At 55.5% G+C, this 14,789-nt stretch overlaps 1 protein-coding gene across 4 annotated transcripts in view; it reads left to right on the top strand.

The window, feature by feature from the left end:
- Window positions 1-958: 958 nt before the first annotated feature.
- The window catches only part of TTYH2 (tweety family member 2), a 48,399-nt gene continuing 34,568 nt past the window's right edge, over window positions 959-14,789 (top strand). Inside the window, exons 1-2 of one of the 4 annotated variants that reach the window (XM_030827412.1) lie at window positions 959-1,160; window positions 9,865-10,037. In XM_030827412.1, coding sequence (XP_030683272.1) covers window positions 1,032-1,160; window positions 9,865-10,037 — 302 coding nt within the window. In that variant the 5' untranslated portion in view covers window positions 959-1,031. Of the gene's footprint in view, window positions 1,161-9,245; window positions 9,661-9,864; window positions 10,038-14,789 lie in introns of those variants that run through there. The other 3 variants (XM_030827414.1, XM_030827410.1, XM_030827411.1) reach the window with 3 other exon arrangements.

Below are 14,789 nucleotides of genomic sequence, written 5' to 3'. Positions count from 1 at the left end.
TCCCTCCGCTGGACAAGTCACGCCAAGCAGTTTACGGTTACAGGACGGGTGGTGGCCTCTGCATATGTGCAGAGTACGGAGGGTCTAGGGACGCGAGACTCCCCGATGGGCAACCTCCCATGCCTTTGCTTTTCCCCAGAGCCCCCTCCTGGCCTGCATTCGGCATCTTCTCGGGTCGTCATCGCCCTCTGCGGTGCCTGCGCTCGGGGTGAGGGTTTTTGTCGGCTTTTGTTACATCACCGATGTAACAGTGCCTGGCACGTAGTAGATGCTCAATAAATATGTTGTTGCATGCGCTTCAGTCTCCCCTAATGCTTGTCCCTTCCGGGCGCTCTCATCGCTCTCCTACCTTCTCCGCTACACAGTTCGAAGGTCCCCTCCTCCGGGAAGCTCACCCGTCCCACTTGCCAGGAAGAATCAAGCAAATTTTCTGAGTGAGACACCTTGTCCTCACTCAGGCGTCCTGCAGGTGGCTTCAGTGTTGGAGCAGATGCGCCGGGAGCTCCCGAGGGCAGGGATGGCGTCTTATTTCTCTTTTTAAGTCCACAGGGCTTGCACAATAGATGCCCAAAAAATGAGAGTGAATTTAGAATGAGTGACCGAGTGGCTGAAGATTGCCTCCTTCCTTTCCCAGTCTGTCGGTTACTTACCCTGTGACAAGCCCTTGGGACAGGCAGTCGCCCCTCTCTGGCCTATGACTGCTGGCTGCCCCCACTGACACCTTATACCCTTGATCTGATCATAAATAAGAAGCAGCCAGGGGACCTCGAGACTGAGACTGATTTAGAGACTTCTGGGAGCTTTTTTCACTTCCCTCCTCCCATCCGGCCAGGACAGATCCCCGCCCAGGAAGGGGCTATTGACTGGAGCGGGCTGCGCGCCCAGAACTGAGACTGGGATCTCCGTGGGGCGGGGCGGGGCGGGCGCGGGCCCAGGGAGAGGCGGGGCTGGGGGCGGGGCGGGCACGGGGGCCTCGGCCGGGAGGTGAGCGCAGCTGCCGTTCAGCTTGTGGATAGCACTCGGGCCGAGCCATGCAGGCGGCGCGCGTGGACTACATCTCTCCCTGGTGGGTCGTGTGGCTGCACAGTGTCCCGCACCTCGGCCTGCGCCTGCAGCCCGTGAACAGCACCTTCAGCCCCGGTGATGAGAGTTACCAGGAGGTGAGTTCACGCCGCCCCAGACCCCAGCCATGCGCGCCCCAAGTCCCCGCACTACCCCCTCTCCCCTCGAGAGCCTGCCCTTTTCCCACGTGCCTCTCAGACCCCTTCTCTCCCCACGCAGCCCTTTCCCGTCTCCCCTCTCCCCTTCTCCCCTACCCTCCCAGGCCCTTGGCCCGCATCCCCTCCTGTCTGGAAACCTGGGGGCCGGGAAAACTGAAGAGATCAGAGTGAAGCGGGCGTGGGGAAGGGGAGGAAGGGCGCGAGACCGCCTGCGGGGTGAGGGGCTGAACGCTGAGCGGGCAGGGCGGTGCGGGGTAGGGGTAGGGACAGGGGCATTCGTGTCGGGGTAATCCTGGCCCGCCAGGTGCGGGGTTGCTGAGGGATGCCCCGACGTTTTCGACCGTCTGAGATTCCAAGATGGGGCGCTCTCTTTCCGGTGCTGAGTGGCCTAGGAAAGTTTGACAGAAACCGAGTAGAGTCTCCCAAGTCGGTCTTCGCAGCACCCCTCCTCCCCAGCCCCGGCCTGCAGGGTGGGAGTCCCAGCTGGAAGGCTGCAGGGCTTGGGGAAGCAGCGTGGGTCACTTCCCCTCTAGCGCAGAGAATCCACAGCTGCTTGGGCTTGTTCCAGGGAAGGAAGGTGGCCTCCATCAGCCCATCTCACACTGTTGTCCTGAGGACCCCGTTGAATTGACAGCCTCTCTGTGTCCCCTGGTACTAGACTCACCCATTCCTGTTCCCCCACGCCCCTCTCTCCACCTTCTAAGCCCTGAATTTCTGGCCTAGGGCAGTTACTCCCGGCTTCCCCGCCCTTTCCCTACTCTGCTGGCCCTTGGCAGGATTCTGCACCCCACAGACAGGCCCAGGGCTCCCCAGACCTCCCTGCCCAGACAAACAAAGCTGCAGAATCTCCCAGCCCGTCTCAGGTCTGGTCATGCCTGCTCTGGCCCAGGGAGCCCACCTGTATCAGTTCCTTGTGTTGGGTCAAAGATTCTGGGGCCAGTGGCCCAGGATGGGTTCCATTTGTTCAGAGCCAGGCGCCCATGTCAGGACTTTGGCCCCCAGCAGCCTCTCCCTGTGTCAAGTTGTCCAGATATGGGACAGGTCAGGGCAAAGCAGGGCCTCTTGGAGGGAATCCTGATCCAGTGTGAGATGCCCAAGCGCCAGTGACAGGGAGTCTAATAATAACCCCTGGCGACCCGGCTGCCATCAGGCCCAGGCAGATGGTGCCTGCCCTACCAGAGGGAGGGGAGCATCAGGACCCCTTCCTGGGGTTCAATGGGCACACAGGAGCAAGAAGGCAGTCGGTGGACACACTCCCCCCACTCCCGGGGCCCAGCCTGTGGGAGTCTGTGTTCCCTGAGAATGTGGCTGCCTGGGGATAGCTCCAGGGAATCTTCCTCCTCCAGAGAATGCATGAAAAGAGGCGGATATGATTTCAGAGGCAGGTGTGTGTGTGTGTGTGTGTGTGTGTGTGTGTGTGTGTGTCCCCATCCCAAACCCTGTGCCCCGGATCCCACACCCAGGGTCTCCAGCCATAGTTTTCTCCTCTCCACTGGAGGAAATCTAAACTTTTCACTGTGTCAAGAAGACCCCTAGATGGGGGTAGGGATGGTAAGGGGACTCCTTCACCCTGCTGGCCCCAGAGACAGTTCCTATCTGCCCAACAGCTGTGGCTGGTGGAGCCTGGGCCTGCCCACAGCCCCCTCAGTCCCATGGACAGGTGGCAGTTGAGCCAGATGAACCTACCTCCAGCCTCTGCCCCTCCTCCCAGGATTCCGGCCCTGGCTCACGTTGTGCTGGGCAACAAATGGTTCCAGAGGGTGTCCCTTCCCATTGGCCACTGCTCCTGGGCAGCTGACACCAGCCCTGCCCACCGGCTCCTGGTCCTGCTCACCCCTCCCCACCACTCAGATGGCTGAGTAGGAGATGAGCCTGGTGGGCCAGGACCGGAAGTCTGGCTCTGGGTGTTATTTAAGGCGGCTCCTGTTTTGGTAAGTTCCCCTGTTGTGACCACAGGTCTCTCCTGGACGTCTTCTTTCCTCCTGAGCACCAGTCACTAACAGAGTCAGATGGACCGTCGGTCATCCCAGTCTTCAGCAATCTTGACTGGGGCAAGTGCCATGCCAGGCGTGGGCTGACCATGGTAACAAAGGCAGCAGGTCTTCAGGAGAAATTGCTGGGGATTCTCTGCGGCTGGGCTCTGGGCACAGTGCTGTGGCAGACACCAAACAGTTTGAGGTGGGGGCTCTGCCCTCCAGTTGGCTGGGGTGGATTCCTAGTTCTTTCCATGTGTGACCATGGGTAGGTGTCTTAACCTCTCTGAGCCTTGCTCCCTTCATCTGCAAGAATTAGATGAGATATTCCACATATCATCCCTAGTACAGAGAGTCCCATAGCACATAACAGGAGCCAGTGACACAGATCATTCACTGGAGTGGCTGTGAGGTTCAGCATTGTGTCCAGGACAGTACCCTGTTGGGGGATGGAGAGGAAGGAGATCTCTTCCACAGACTCTGATTGGGGGAGACTGAACAAAATGCCTGCAGAAAGGGATTCAGCTCATGCCCCACATGTTCAAATGCACAGTGCTGGCTGTGTGGGGGGTGGGGGTGGGTGCATGTGCATCAGAGACTAAGCAAGGATGGAAACAGGCAGATGCTGGCCTAGGGATGTGGGTGGTGCGGGGGATCTCAAAGGCAAGGGGGTTCTTGGAAGTGCAGAGATGGTGAAGAGCAGGTCACCTGGTAAGCTGGGATTTCCTGAGCAAATTCAGTGTTCCAGAACCTTCCTGAGGAAGTAGGGGCTCTCACTTCCTGGGGTCTTTGGGAGCCATGGAAGCCCCCAGTCCTCCTGATAGTTGATCCTCGCCCCTCTCCCCCCAGTGAACTTGAACCCAAGTCCTCACAAAGGCCACTTGGCCTGTGTCACCAGCCTTGTGGGGAGGCTACCCTCCAGTCAGTGGAGGCATGAGAAGTTAGCACCAAGGCAGGGCTGTGGATGAGTGCACCCTGGCCCTGGCAGGCACCCAGCTCTGCGCTGCCAGATGTGGCTGTATGTCTGGAAGCAAATCAGCCTAGACCTGCAGCCTGAGTCTTCTCACCTTTGAAAGATGAGGGGGATTGAATTTGGAGACGATTCCTACTCTAAAGAGATGGTAAAAGGACTAGAGAGTTCATGGATTATGAAGCCTGTGGCCAGTGCCTGGCACACTGGAAACTGCTACAATCGCTGCTTGGGAAGGAGAAGACTGCAGCCAGCCAGGTGTCCATTGGGCAGTGTTGGGGAGAAGGGAATGGGCATCTGGCACTGAATCCAGCAGTGTCTCTCTGAGCAAATGAACGAGGCACTTCGGTGTCCCTGCCTGGGCGTGAGTGCCACCGTCACCATCCAGCCAGCCCCTCAGGGGAGACCAGACACTGATGAGCTCCGTTCTTGAAACATCTTAGTAAGCTCCCAAAGGCTGTGCAAGTGTTAGTTATTGCTACTGTCAACAGGCAGGTGGTCACATGTGTGCTTCCTGTTCCAGCTTCCCTTGCCCAAGATCAGCTGACCAGCCGCTCTTTTGGGACGTGTGTTAGGAGGCAGAGGATATGTTGTTAATTTTTTTTGTGTTTAGGCATGTATTTCCATGTATTCTCTCATTGGTTGGTTTGGTTCATAGATTCGCCAAAGTACAAAGTGGAGGGTACACAGTTGGGGACTGGACCGGAACTACAGGACTTCCTGCTTCTGACCTGGGGGCAGGTCTGAGGAAGAAGGACCAGGCAGCAAGCCCATCCCAGCCAAGATCTGAGAAGAGCTGAGGTTGGGAGGAGGAAGCCCCATTCATCCAGTGTGCAATTGAATCATGGTCATCAGACAGTCATGCCACGCCTGGGAGAGGGCTTAATCTTTCCCAGTGGGCTTGGGAGGGAGCCTCTCCCTCTAGGTGCTCCTAGTTTCCCTCTCCCAGCCTCCCCCTGAGACTGGCACACCTCTCTCTATGTCTTCTGGGCCCAGGGGCTGTTGTCCCCTCCCCTGTCCAGTGCAGAAGACCCTGGGGTCCCGCTGCCATGGTCACTGCGGCCCCCAACTTGGGTCCCAGCTTGGCTGTCTCTGCTCTGGGTTTTTCATGACACAGTGACAAATCAGAAATAATTGAAGTCCCTTTGATGACGGGAGAGGCAGAGTCTAAGCACCAGTGTGGGAGCTGGGGGACTGGTGTTGCTGTGGGACAAGGAGGTGGCTGCAGGGCACAGTGGGAGGCGTAGGGAGGTGTGGGAAATTGTCTTGGCAAAGCTCTGTCCATCTGAGCAGGGGGGCCTGGAAGCGGAACTCTTGGCTCCCTCTTCCATTCCCCGCCACCTCCATGCACACGGGGACATGAAGTGTTAATTAGGAGCAAGAAAATAATTGCCCATTAGGAGCAGCAGGTGCCACCAAACTGGCCCTGGAAGAGGGTGCTGCTGGTTGGGGGGAGAGGGGCGGGCTCCTACCTGCTCCTCTTTTCCCTCCTCCTTCCTCCTCCCTTGCCCACCTTCCCTCGTCTTTCCTCTTCCCTTCCCAACTCCTTTTCCCCCTATACCCTCTCACCCTGTCCCACCTACCACCCCCAGTTTTCTCCCAGCACCTAGGTAGGGTTCCCAGGAGGGTTTGGGAAGTAACTCCCTAACAAAAGGCTTCCAAAGGCTGGGCAGGGTGGCTCATGCCTGTAATCCCAGCAGTTTGGGAGGCCAAGGAAGGAGGATCACATGAGCCCAGGAGTTGGAGACCAGCCTGGCCAACATAGTGAGAGTCTACCTGTATTTTCTTTTTAGAAAAAGGAAATTAAAAAAAAAAAAAAGGCCTCCGAGTTTGGGTTTCCCAGGCCTCGCTTTCACTGGAGCTGGACAGCATTATCAGAAACCTAATTGAGGCCAGCTGCCCAGCTTGGAGAGGCCCCAGGCCACAGAGGCTCAGCGGCTGCCAAAGGGGGAGACCGGGAGGCTGGAGGAGGCTTCAGAGAGTGAAACGGAGGAGCCGGCTGCATCACCCACAGCCTGATCCTTCTCGGACGAGCCTTCCTTGCTGGGTGGGGACATTGGTAGATGCAGTAGCTTTTCCCACTGGGGATAAAATGATAGTGGGACTGTTCAGGAGGCAAACTCAAAGGGTAGCTGGGGGCAGGCTGGATGGTGACTGGGCTCCAGGCTACACAGGAGGGTTATCTGGGGCTCCCTTACATTTTTTTGTTATTAGGAATAACTTGGTTGGGCGTGGTGGCTCACGCCCGTAATCCCAGCACTTTGGGAGGCCGAGGCAGGTGGATCACTTGAGGTCAGGAGTTCGAGACCAGCCTGGTCCTTTTGCACTAAAAGTACAAAAAAATTAGCTGAGCATGGTGGCACATGCCTGTAATCCCAGCTGCTCAGGAGGCTGAGGCAGGAGAATCACTTGAACCTGGGAGGCGGAGGTTATAGTCAGCCGAGATCACGCCACTGCACTCCAGCCTGGTGACAGAGCAAGACTCTGTCTCAAAAAACAAACAAACAAACAAAAAACAAAAGAATCCCTTGAACCTGGGAGGCGGAGGTTACAGTGATCCGAGATTGTACCATTGCACCCCAGCCTGGGCGACAAGAGTGAGACACTGTCTCAAAAAAAAAAAAAAAAAAAAGGAATAACTTACAGGCAAGAGTGTAATCTTGAGTGCACAGCTCAGTGAATTTATACCCTCGAGCACCTGCATGCGTGGTGTGTGTGTGTGTGTGAGCAACGCCATCCCAATCAAATTGTATTCCTGACCCCCCAGAAGCCCCCTTCATGCTTTCTTGAAGTCCGCACCCTCCCAAAGGTAGCAATGATTCGACGATTCACATTTCTCTGGCTATTGATGAGTATCTCTGACTTTGAACTTCGTATAAATTAATCCATACTGTCTCTGCCGTTCTGTGTCTGGCTTTCTCCCTCAGCCTGACTTCTGGGAAATTCATCCCAGAAATACCGTCATGTATGGCTGCAGTTTCCTTTTCATGGCTGTGTAGTATTCTGAGACTATAACATGTGTTCTATATCTTTTCTCTTGTTGGTGGACATTTGTGTCTTTTTGGGTGTAGGCTGTGACTGCTGTGTGAAGCTGCTGTGAACATTTGTGTATCTTCTGAGGGACACAGCCCTCCTTTCTGTAAAGCAGAATTGCTGGGTCATGGCACGCATGTTACACAATGATTTGCAATTTTTTTTTGGCTTGGTTTGGGGTTTTTTTTGGGAGGTTGGGTTATTTTTTTTTTAAGGGATGGGATCTCAGTATGTTGCCTAGCCCAGGCTAGACTCAAACTCCTGGGCTCAAGTGATCCTCCCATCCCAGTCTCCCCAGTAGCTGGGATTGCAAGTGCATGCCACCAGGCCTCGCTGGTTTGCAAATGGTTAGGGGGATCCCTGGGCTTTAGCAGAGAGGCCTCAGGGGCTGCTAAGGGGTGGCCAGGACAAAACGTGGCATTTCTATCCACTCCTCACTCAGATGGAGCTCTGTGTTTCAGGGCTCTGCTAAGCAAGTCAGTTTGAAGAAAAAGTTAAGCTACTGGAAAAAGTTTGAGAACTTCTGCTGACACCAATCGAGTGCTGCCCAGACTTTAATGGAATATATGTTGCCTGGGATCATCTCTAGAGGCAGCTCTGATTCACTGGCTCCAGGGTGGAGCTAGAGATTCTGCACCTCTAACAAGCTCCCAGAAGATGTCAGGGCCACAGGTCATGGGGTGGTAGACTTCACTTTGAGGAAAGAGGCTCTCAACTCCCAGCTGTTTTGGCCTCCTCTGCCTTGGCCTGGGCTGCAGGGCCCTCTGGTGAAGGGGCATGGACTGAGGACCAGAAGAGGGGCAGTGACTTTCCACCATCTCTTTCTGCCCCTGGGCTTGCTGGGGTCAGTCCCGGGGACAGGCCGTGCTAATGAGTGGTCCAGGCGGGGAGAGCCCCAGCCCCAGCCCCTGCCACACTGTGAGGTCTTTGGGAGATGGAGGTGCCCAGATCTACTGGGCCCTGGCTTCCCAGCTGCCACTTTCTTTTTTTTTTAGACAGGACCTCCCTCTGTCACCCAGGCTGGAGTGCAGTGGCACAATCATGGTTCACTGCAGCCTCAACCTCCCAGTCTCAAGCGATCTTCCCACCTCAGCCTCCTGAGTAGCTGAGACTACAGGCACATGCTACCATGCCCAGCTAATTTTTTATTTTTTATTTTTTTGTAGAGACAGGGTCTCCCTGTATTGCCCAGACTGGTCCTGAACTCCTGGGCTCAAGCAGTCCTCTCACCTTGGCCTCCCAAAGTGCTGAGATATAGCAGTGAGGCACCACACCTGGCAGAAAGCCACATTTTAAGTCAAATCCATCTGTTCCCCTCCCAAGTGAGCCATCTCTCCTGCCTTTTTCTGGTCTGCCCCCACCACTTCAGCTGAGAAGTCTGCCAGCCAAGAGTGACCAGCAGAGCAGTCCATGTCAGAGGCCCGAAGGCCTGCCCGCGTCTCACAGGGCTGGCAGCGTGGCGTCCAGCAGGTGTCTGTCCCCCTGGAAAATGGCCCCAAAGCCCCAGACTGCAGAGCCCGGCCTTGGTTTGTCAGGGCTAGCTCTGTGTGTGCCTGCCCCTGCACAAGTCTCGTCTCCCCCTTAGACCACAGGGTCCTGGAGTACCCCCTTCCTGCTGATTGCCACCCCCTGCATAGGTTTCCCTGAAACAGGCTTCCCCGGCAGCCTCCCTGGGGCACTAGGGATTTGGGACTGGGAACCCCTATCAGGGGTGCATGGGAAGCAGGGGTGGCTGTCAGCTCAGAAGCCTGACTTAGAGCCAGGTCCAGCCCTGGCTGGCGGCTGCCAATCCCGGTGCCATCTTGTGCCCATCTGGCAAAATCAAGAGATGAGTGAGCAGAGAGTGGCACCAGGCCTCCTGACAGACTGGCTCCCATTGCAGGACCCTGAGGTGCTAGGCAGGCCTCAGGCCCCTCCAGCCCCCTCAGAATTCTGGCTTTGCTGCTGCCTCTGGCACTGGAGGTTCAGCTGTCCCTTTGGGGTGCAGTGGAAAGTACTCCACAAGTTGCATATCCTGACTGTCCCACCCCCTCACGCATCCCCCAAGCATGGAGCTGGCTTCTCAATTCTCAGGATGGACCCCAACACCTAGAACAAGCTCTTCACATTCTGCTAGAGGATGATGCCCATACTGGGACAGCGGGGTCCTTGCATGGAAGAGGCAACAGATACACAGGGCTGTCCTTCCAGGCCCTGTCTCAGTGGCCCTCAGCGCCCAAGGCCTCTGGGTACTCTGGTCCTGGACGACATCCCTCTCCTTTCCTTTTTCCCTTGGCCATGGAGCTCACCACCCACAGCCCTCCCTGCTAACCGGGGATTCCTGTCTTGTCCCCTGAGTGGTTCAGACTCTTCATCAGCAGGGCCTGGTCCATATCTTCATCCAGAGTCTGAACCAGAAACCGAGGACCAGCTCTGGAACTCCTCCCTCACTGACCACCAGGCCCACCACTTGGCCTCATGCCCTGTAAGCTCCATCACTCCCACCCGAGTGCCTCAGCGCCGGGCCCTCTGTTTACAGAGTAGAAACTTGAACCATAGGTGGAGCTTGGAAGGATGCACGAGAGATGCAGCTCAGCCCCAGTCCTATGCGCAGCCCAGGTGGCAGGGCACTTCCAGGGCCCCTTACTGCAGGGATGAAGAGTGACAACAGGCCTCCGCTCTCTTCCAGTCGCTGCTGTTCCTGGGGCTGGTGGCCGCTGTCTGCCTGGGCCTGAACCTCATCTTCCTTGTGGCTTACCTGATTTGTGCGTGCTGCTGCCAGCAGGATGATGCAGTGCAGACCAAGCAGCGCCACTCCTGCTGCATCACCTGGATGGCCGTGGTGGCTGGGCTCGTCTGCTGGTGAGTGTCCCTGGACTCTGGGCCTGAGGTGTGCGGCTCAGTCTGCAAGGGGCCAGGGACTGTTTGACCATGTTCTCCTGACCGAGCTCTGGCTACCTTGATGGAAAAGCTTGTACCCAAATGAATGTTGTCCCTTTTTTTTAACCAAGCATCAGGAATCAGATGCCTGGGGTGGTGATGGGGTTGCCAGAAAGGTCTCCCAAGTGGCCCCTCCAAACCCTCCCCCAATGTGGGTTTGTCCTGTGCCCAGCAGCCGTGCAGGCAGCATTTCTGCACCGACACTGGGCATCTCCAGTCTGTGTGCCTGGCCCCTGCCAGCTGCTGCCCTGGGTCTGTGAGGTCAGAAGAAAGTTTGACTCCAGCACAAATCAATTCCAACTTCTTGTGAGATCAATAGTTTTTAGTGTCGTTAGCCAGTTCTTCTTTGCTTTGGATGAGGAAGTGAGAATTTTATTTATTTATTTATTTATTTATTTATTTATTTATTTATTTTAAAGATGGGTCTCCCCCTGTTACCCAGGGGGAGTACAGTGGTGCGATCACAGCTCACTGCAGCCACAAACTCCTAGGCTCAAGCAATCCTCCCACCTCAGTCTCCCAAGTAGCTGGGACTACAGGTGCACACCACCATGCCTGCCTGGCCTTTTTTTTTTTTTTGGTAGAGACAGGGTTTCATCATGTTCCCCAGGCTGATTTCAAACTCCTGAGCTCAAGTGATCCACCTGCCTCAGCCTCCAAAAGTGCTGGGATTACAGGCATGAGCCGCTACACCTGGGCTGAGACTATGTTGCTCAGGCTGATCTTCAACTTCTGGCCTCAGACATTGCTCCCCCCTCAGCCTCCAGAAGCACTGGGATTACAGGCATGAGCCACCATACTGGGCCTTAAAGTGATGATTTATAACTCCCGTGCAGGAGTCCATACCCAGCCCACCACACTGCCTGACCACTCCGCCCCAGCCAGCGTCCACATGCATGCTGGCTGTTTTCAGGAGTTGTTGCGTTTTTCTTGTTTTTAAATCTATAGAGCCTTTTCCAAAAGCCTCTAGTGTCCACACAGAGATGCTTCTGGGGTGTGTTCACCCCAGAGAGTAGAGTCTCCCACTACCCAGCAGCAGGCTGGCAGCCAGGCAGGTCCCGGTCAGCCTGGGGGTGAGGATGCCTGGGCTCTCATACCCAGGCAGCTCACCTTGCCACTGTGAGTTTCTTCTCTGTTGTAAAATGTTCTTGATCTTGTCCTGCCTGTAGTGTGAGGGTCACCTAAGCCAAAACTCAGGCGAGACGCTAAAGCAGCCTTGTGGGGCGGACAAAGCTCTGAGCACAAGGAAGGGGACCAAGGCTGCTGCAATACATGGCCAGGGCTGAAATAAGAGGCTCAGAGGACAGAGTTCTGGACAGGCCGGGAGGTCACAGTCGAGTGTGGTTCCCAGTAGAGTGGAAGAGCTTTGAGAAGCGACTGTGGTGTTAAAAATCCTCCTGCATGGCCGGGCGCAGTGGCTCATACCTGTAATCCCAGCACATTGGGAGGCCGAGGCGGGTGGATCACCTGAGCTCAGGAGTTCGAGATCACCTTGGGCAATGTAGTGAGACCTCACCTCTACAAAAATGAGCCAGGCATGGTAGTGCATGCTTGTAGTCCCGACTGAGGCAGGAGGAGGATGAGCCCAGTGAGCCATGATTGCTCCACCGCACTCTAGCCTGGGTGATGTGAGACCCTGTCTCTTACACACACACACACACACACACACACACACACACACACACGACAAACTTGTCTTTTGAAGAATACTTTGGAATGGTAAGAATGGCATGAGAGGTCAATTATTCCAATATGGAAGAATTATCTGCAGTGTAGGGAAAACTCAAGGTGGAAGGAATGTGCGTAGCAGAATCCATCCCACAACATTCTGGGCGTTACTTGTGCCAGGCAATAGGGCACCAGCAGTAAGAAAACAGGCACCAAGTCTGCTTTCATGATCTGTCAGCAGAGGCTGAGAACAGTGCACCAGTTTGTTTTGAATCATTACAACTAAGGAGTGAGGGCCGGGCATGGTGGCTCATGCCTATAATCCCAGCACTTTGGGAGGCCAAGGTGGGCAGATCACTTGAGGTCAGGAGTTCGAGACCAGCCTAACCAACATGGTGGAAACCCTGTCTCTACTAAAAATACAAAATTAGCTGGGTGTGGTGGCGGGTGCCTGTAACCCCAGCTACTTGGGAGGCTGAGGCAGGAGAATCGCTTGAACCTGGGAGGCGGAGGTTGCAGTGAGCTGAGATTGCGCCATTGCATTCCAGCCTGGGTGACAGAGTGAGACTCCATCTCAAAAACAGAAAAGCCAAAAAACTAAGGAGAGAGCTCTCAAGGAAAGGAGCAGGCATAGAAGTGGATGGCCCACCTGAGTCCAGGCGTTCCTGGGTGACATGGGCACCCAAACCCATAGGATGAGAAGGCATTAAATTGGCAAAGGTGTGGGCAGGGGAGGCGGAGACACCTCCAGGCAGAGGGAAGAGGAACGTGCAAAGGCCCTGAGGCAGGAGTGAGCATGGAGCTTAAGGAAGGCAATGTGGCCGGAGCAGAGGGAGCAGATGAGGGGGTTGGGGGCACTGCTGAGGGTCCGGGTGAGCAGTGAAGGGTAGTGGGATGGGGAAAGTGTCACGGGGTCAGAAGACACAGGGAGCAGATGGGGTCCAAACCATGGAGCAACTCATAGGCTTTGTCAGGGGTTGGGGTCTTTAAGAGCCAGGGGAGCCACTGCAGGTGCTCTGCAGAGAGGTAGGGTGACCGGATAACTTGGGTTGAATGGAAGCAAGGTCAGCGGGAGTATTTGGAACAGCAGGACTTGAATGTGAAGAAGTGGCCACCAGGTGACCGAAGAGCTCAGAGGCCTAATGAGGGCAGTGAGCGACCCTGGGATTAGCAACAGCAGGAGCCACCACCACCTGCAGGCCAGAGGGACACAGGGAGAGGCTATGTCACCAGGGAATCTGGAGCCACACAGTCTGCCTATCAGCAGCTGCAGAACGAGGGGAGCAGGGCCCTGGCTGCCTTACCACCAACTCCAGTCTCCTACCAGCACCTCCGTCGGCAGAAGCCAGCTGGCAGGGGAGCCAGAGACATTCAGTGTGAGGGATCAGCCCCCTGTGATGGAGAACAGGGCAGGGGACAGAGGAGGGACAGGTTCAGGCAGAGGGTCGCATAGACGCGAGCAAGAGTAAAACTCAGGCCATCAGGGAGGCCCAGCTGGAGAGCAGCGGACCTACACCTGGGTGTGGACAGTGACCAGAGGGGAGTGCCCAGAGGAAAAGTCAGCTAGGGAGGTTCTGGGAGGAGCTGCTGAAGTTCATCTGCAGGTTTCTGGCTTAAGCTCCCAGATGGGGTGGCGGTGCTATCCTCCAAGGCACGGGACATTGGCAGGGAACTGGAAGAGAAGCAGGCGGTCACAGTTTGGTTGTACACAGATGGAGTTTAAGGTGCCTTTGAAACATCCAAGTGGAGTTGGAGTTATAAAGCCAGGGTCATGAGGGTGGCCGGTGTGGAAGTCACACACACAGGTGACCTGCCGTAGGAAGCACAGAGTGAGAAGAGAAGGGGGCTGGGGCCAAGCCTGGAGGAAGCACAGTGTTCAACAGCTGGGACACAAAAGGTGCCTGTGAAGGAGACCACAAAACGGTGTCCCACCAGGAAGGGCCGGAAATGCTGCAAGGGCACAAGAGTCATGGGGCAGCGTGTTGCAGGAAGAGGAACCAAGCTGATCACTGCATGTGGGAGGGGGTTGGGAAAAGCCCTTGGGTTAAGTGGCAGGGAGGTCATTGGTCACCTTCATTGGAGCTGCGTCCACTGGGACACAGGAACAGCCAGATTGTGAGTTACGGGAGGGGCAGGAAGGAGAGTCGGGACAGCAGCAGGAGAAGGGATGGAGGTAAAGGCTGGGGGGCTGAGGTGGGAGGACACATGAGCTCTGCTGATGTGGTTCCACCTGAAAGAGGGGGATTGAATCCACAGAAGAAAAGACCAACAAGGGGTTCCTGAAAAAGCAAAAAGGATAGGAGGATATACCTCTTTGTACTCCTCTATTTTGTGGGAAGGGTAGTGATTTTATATTTGGGAAAGAGTAGTGTGAACACACCAGGGGGAAGGCAACACCACCAACTCACTTATTCTCCCTCAAGCAGAACAGTTTTTCCCATGGCCCAGGCAGGACCAATGACCCCAGGAGAGACCAGGAGACCCTCATTAAACAGCCAAGGCAATTTCTTTTGTTTTCTTTTGTTTTCTTTTCTTTTCTTTTTTTTCTTTCCTTCCTTCCTTCCCTCCCTCCCTCCCTCCTTCCTCCCTTCCTTCCTTCCTTCCTTCTTTCATTTTGTTTTTTTTTTTGAGATGGAGCCTCACTCTGTCACCCAGGCTTTAGTGCGGTGGCACAGTCTCGGCTCACTGCAACCTCTGCCTCCCAAGTTCAAGAGATTCTCCTGTCTCAGCCTCCCGAGTAGCTGGGATTACAGGCACTCACCACCACATCCAGCTAATTTTTGTGTTTTTAGTAGAGATGGGGTTTCACCATGTTGGGCAGGCTGGTCTCGAACTCTTGACCTCATGTGATCTACCTGCCTCAGCCTCCCAAAGTACTGGGATTACAGGCTTGAGCCCCAAGGTGATTTCTGATCCCCAAAGATGAGGCGTAATTTCACAGCCCCTCCTGGCCCATCGCTGATAAACCCACAAGGCCCGAGAGAATGAGAGGGATAGGAAAACGCT

Source organism: Nomascus leucogenys, chromosome 14, assembly GCF_006542625.1.
Source record: "Nomascus leucogenys isolate Asia chromosome 14, Asia_NLE_v1, whole genome shotgun sequence".
Classification (NCBI taxonomy): Eukaryota; Metazoa; Chordata; class Mammalia; order Primates; family Hylobatidae; genus Nomascus; species Nomascus leucogenys.
The sequence above is the reverse complement of the archived record's forward strand: the minus strand, read 5'-3'. Positions and strand labels throughout refer to the sequence as shown.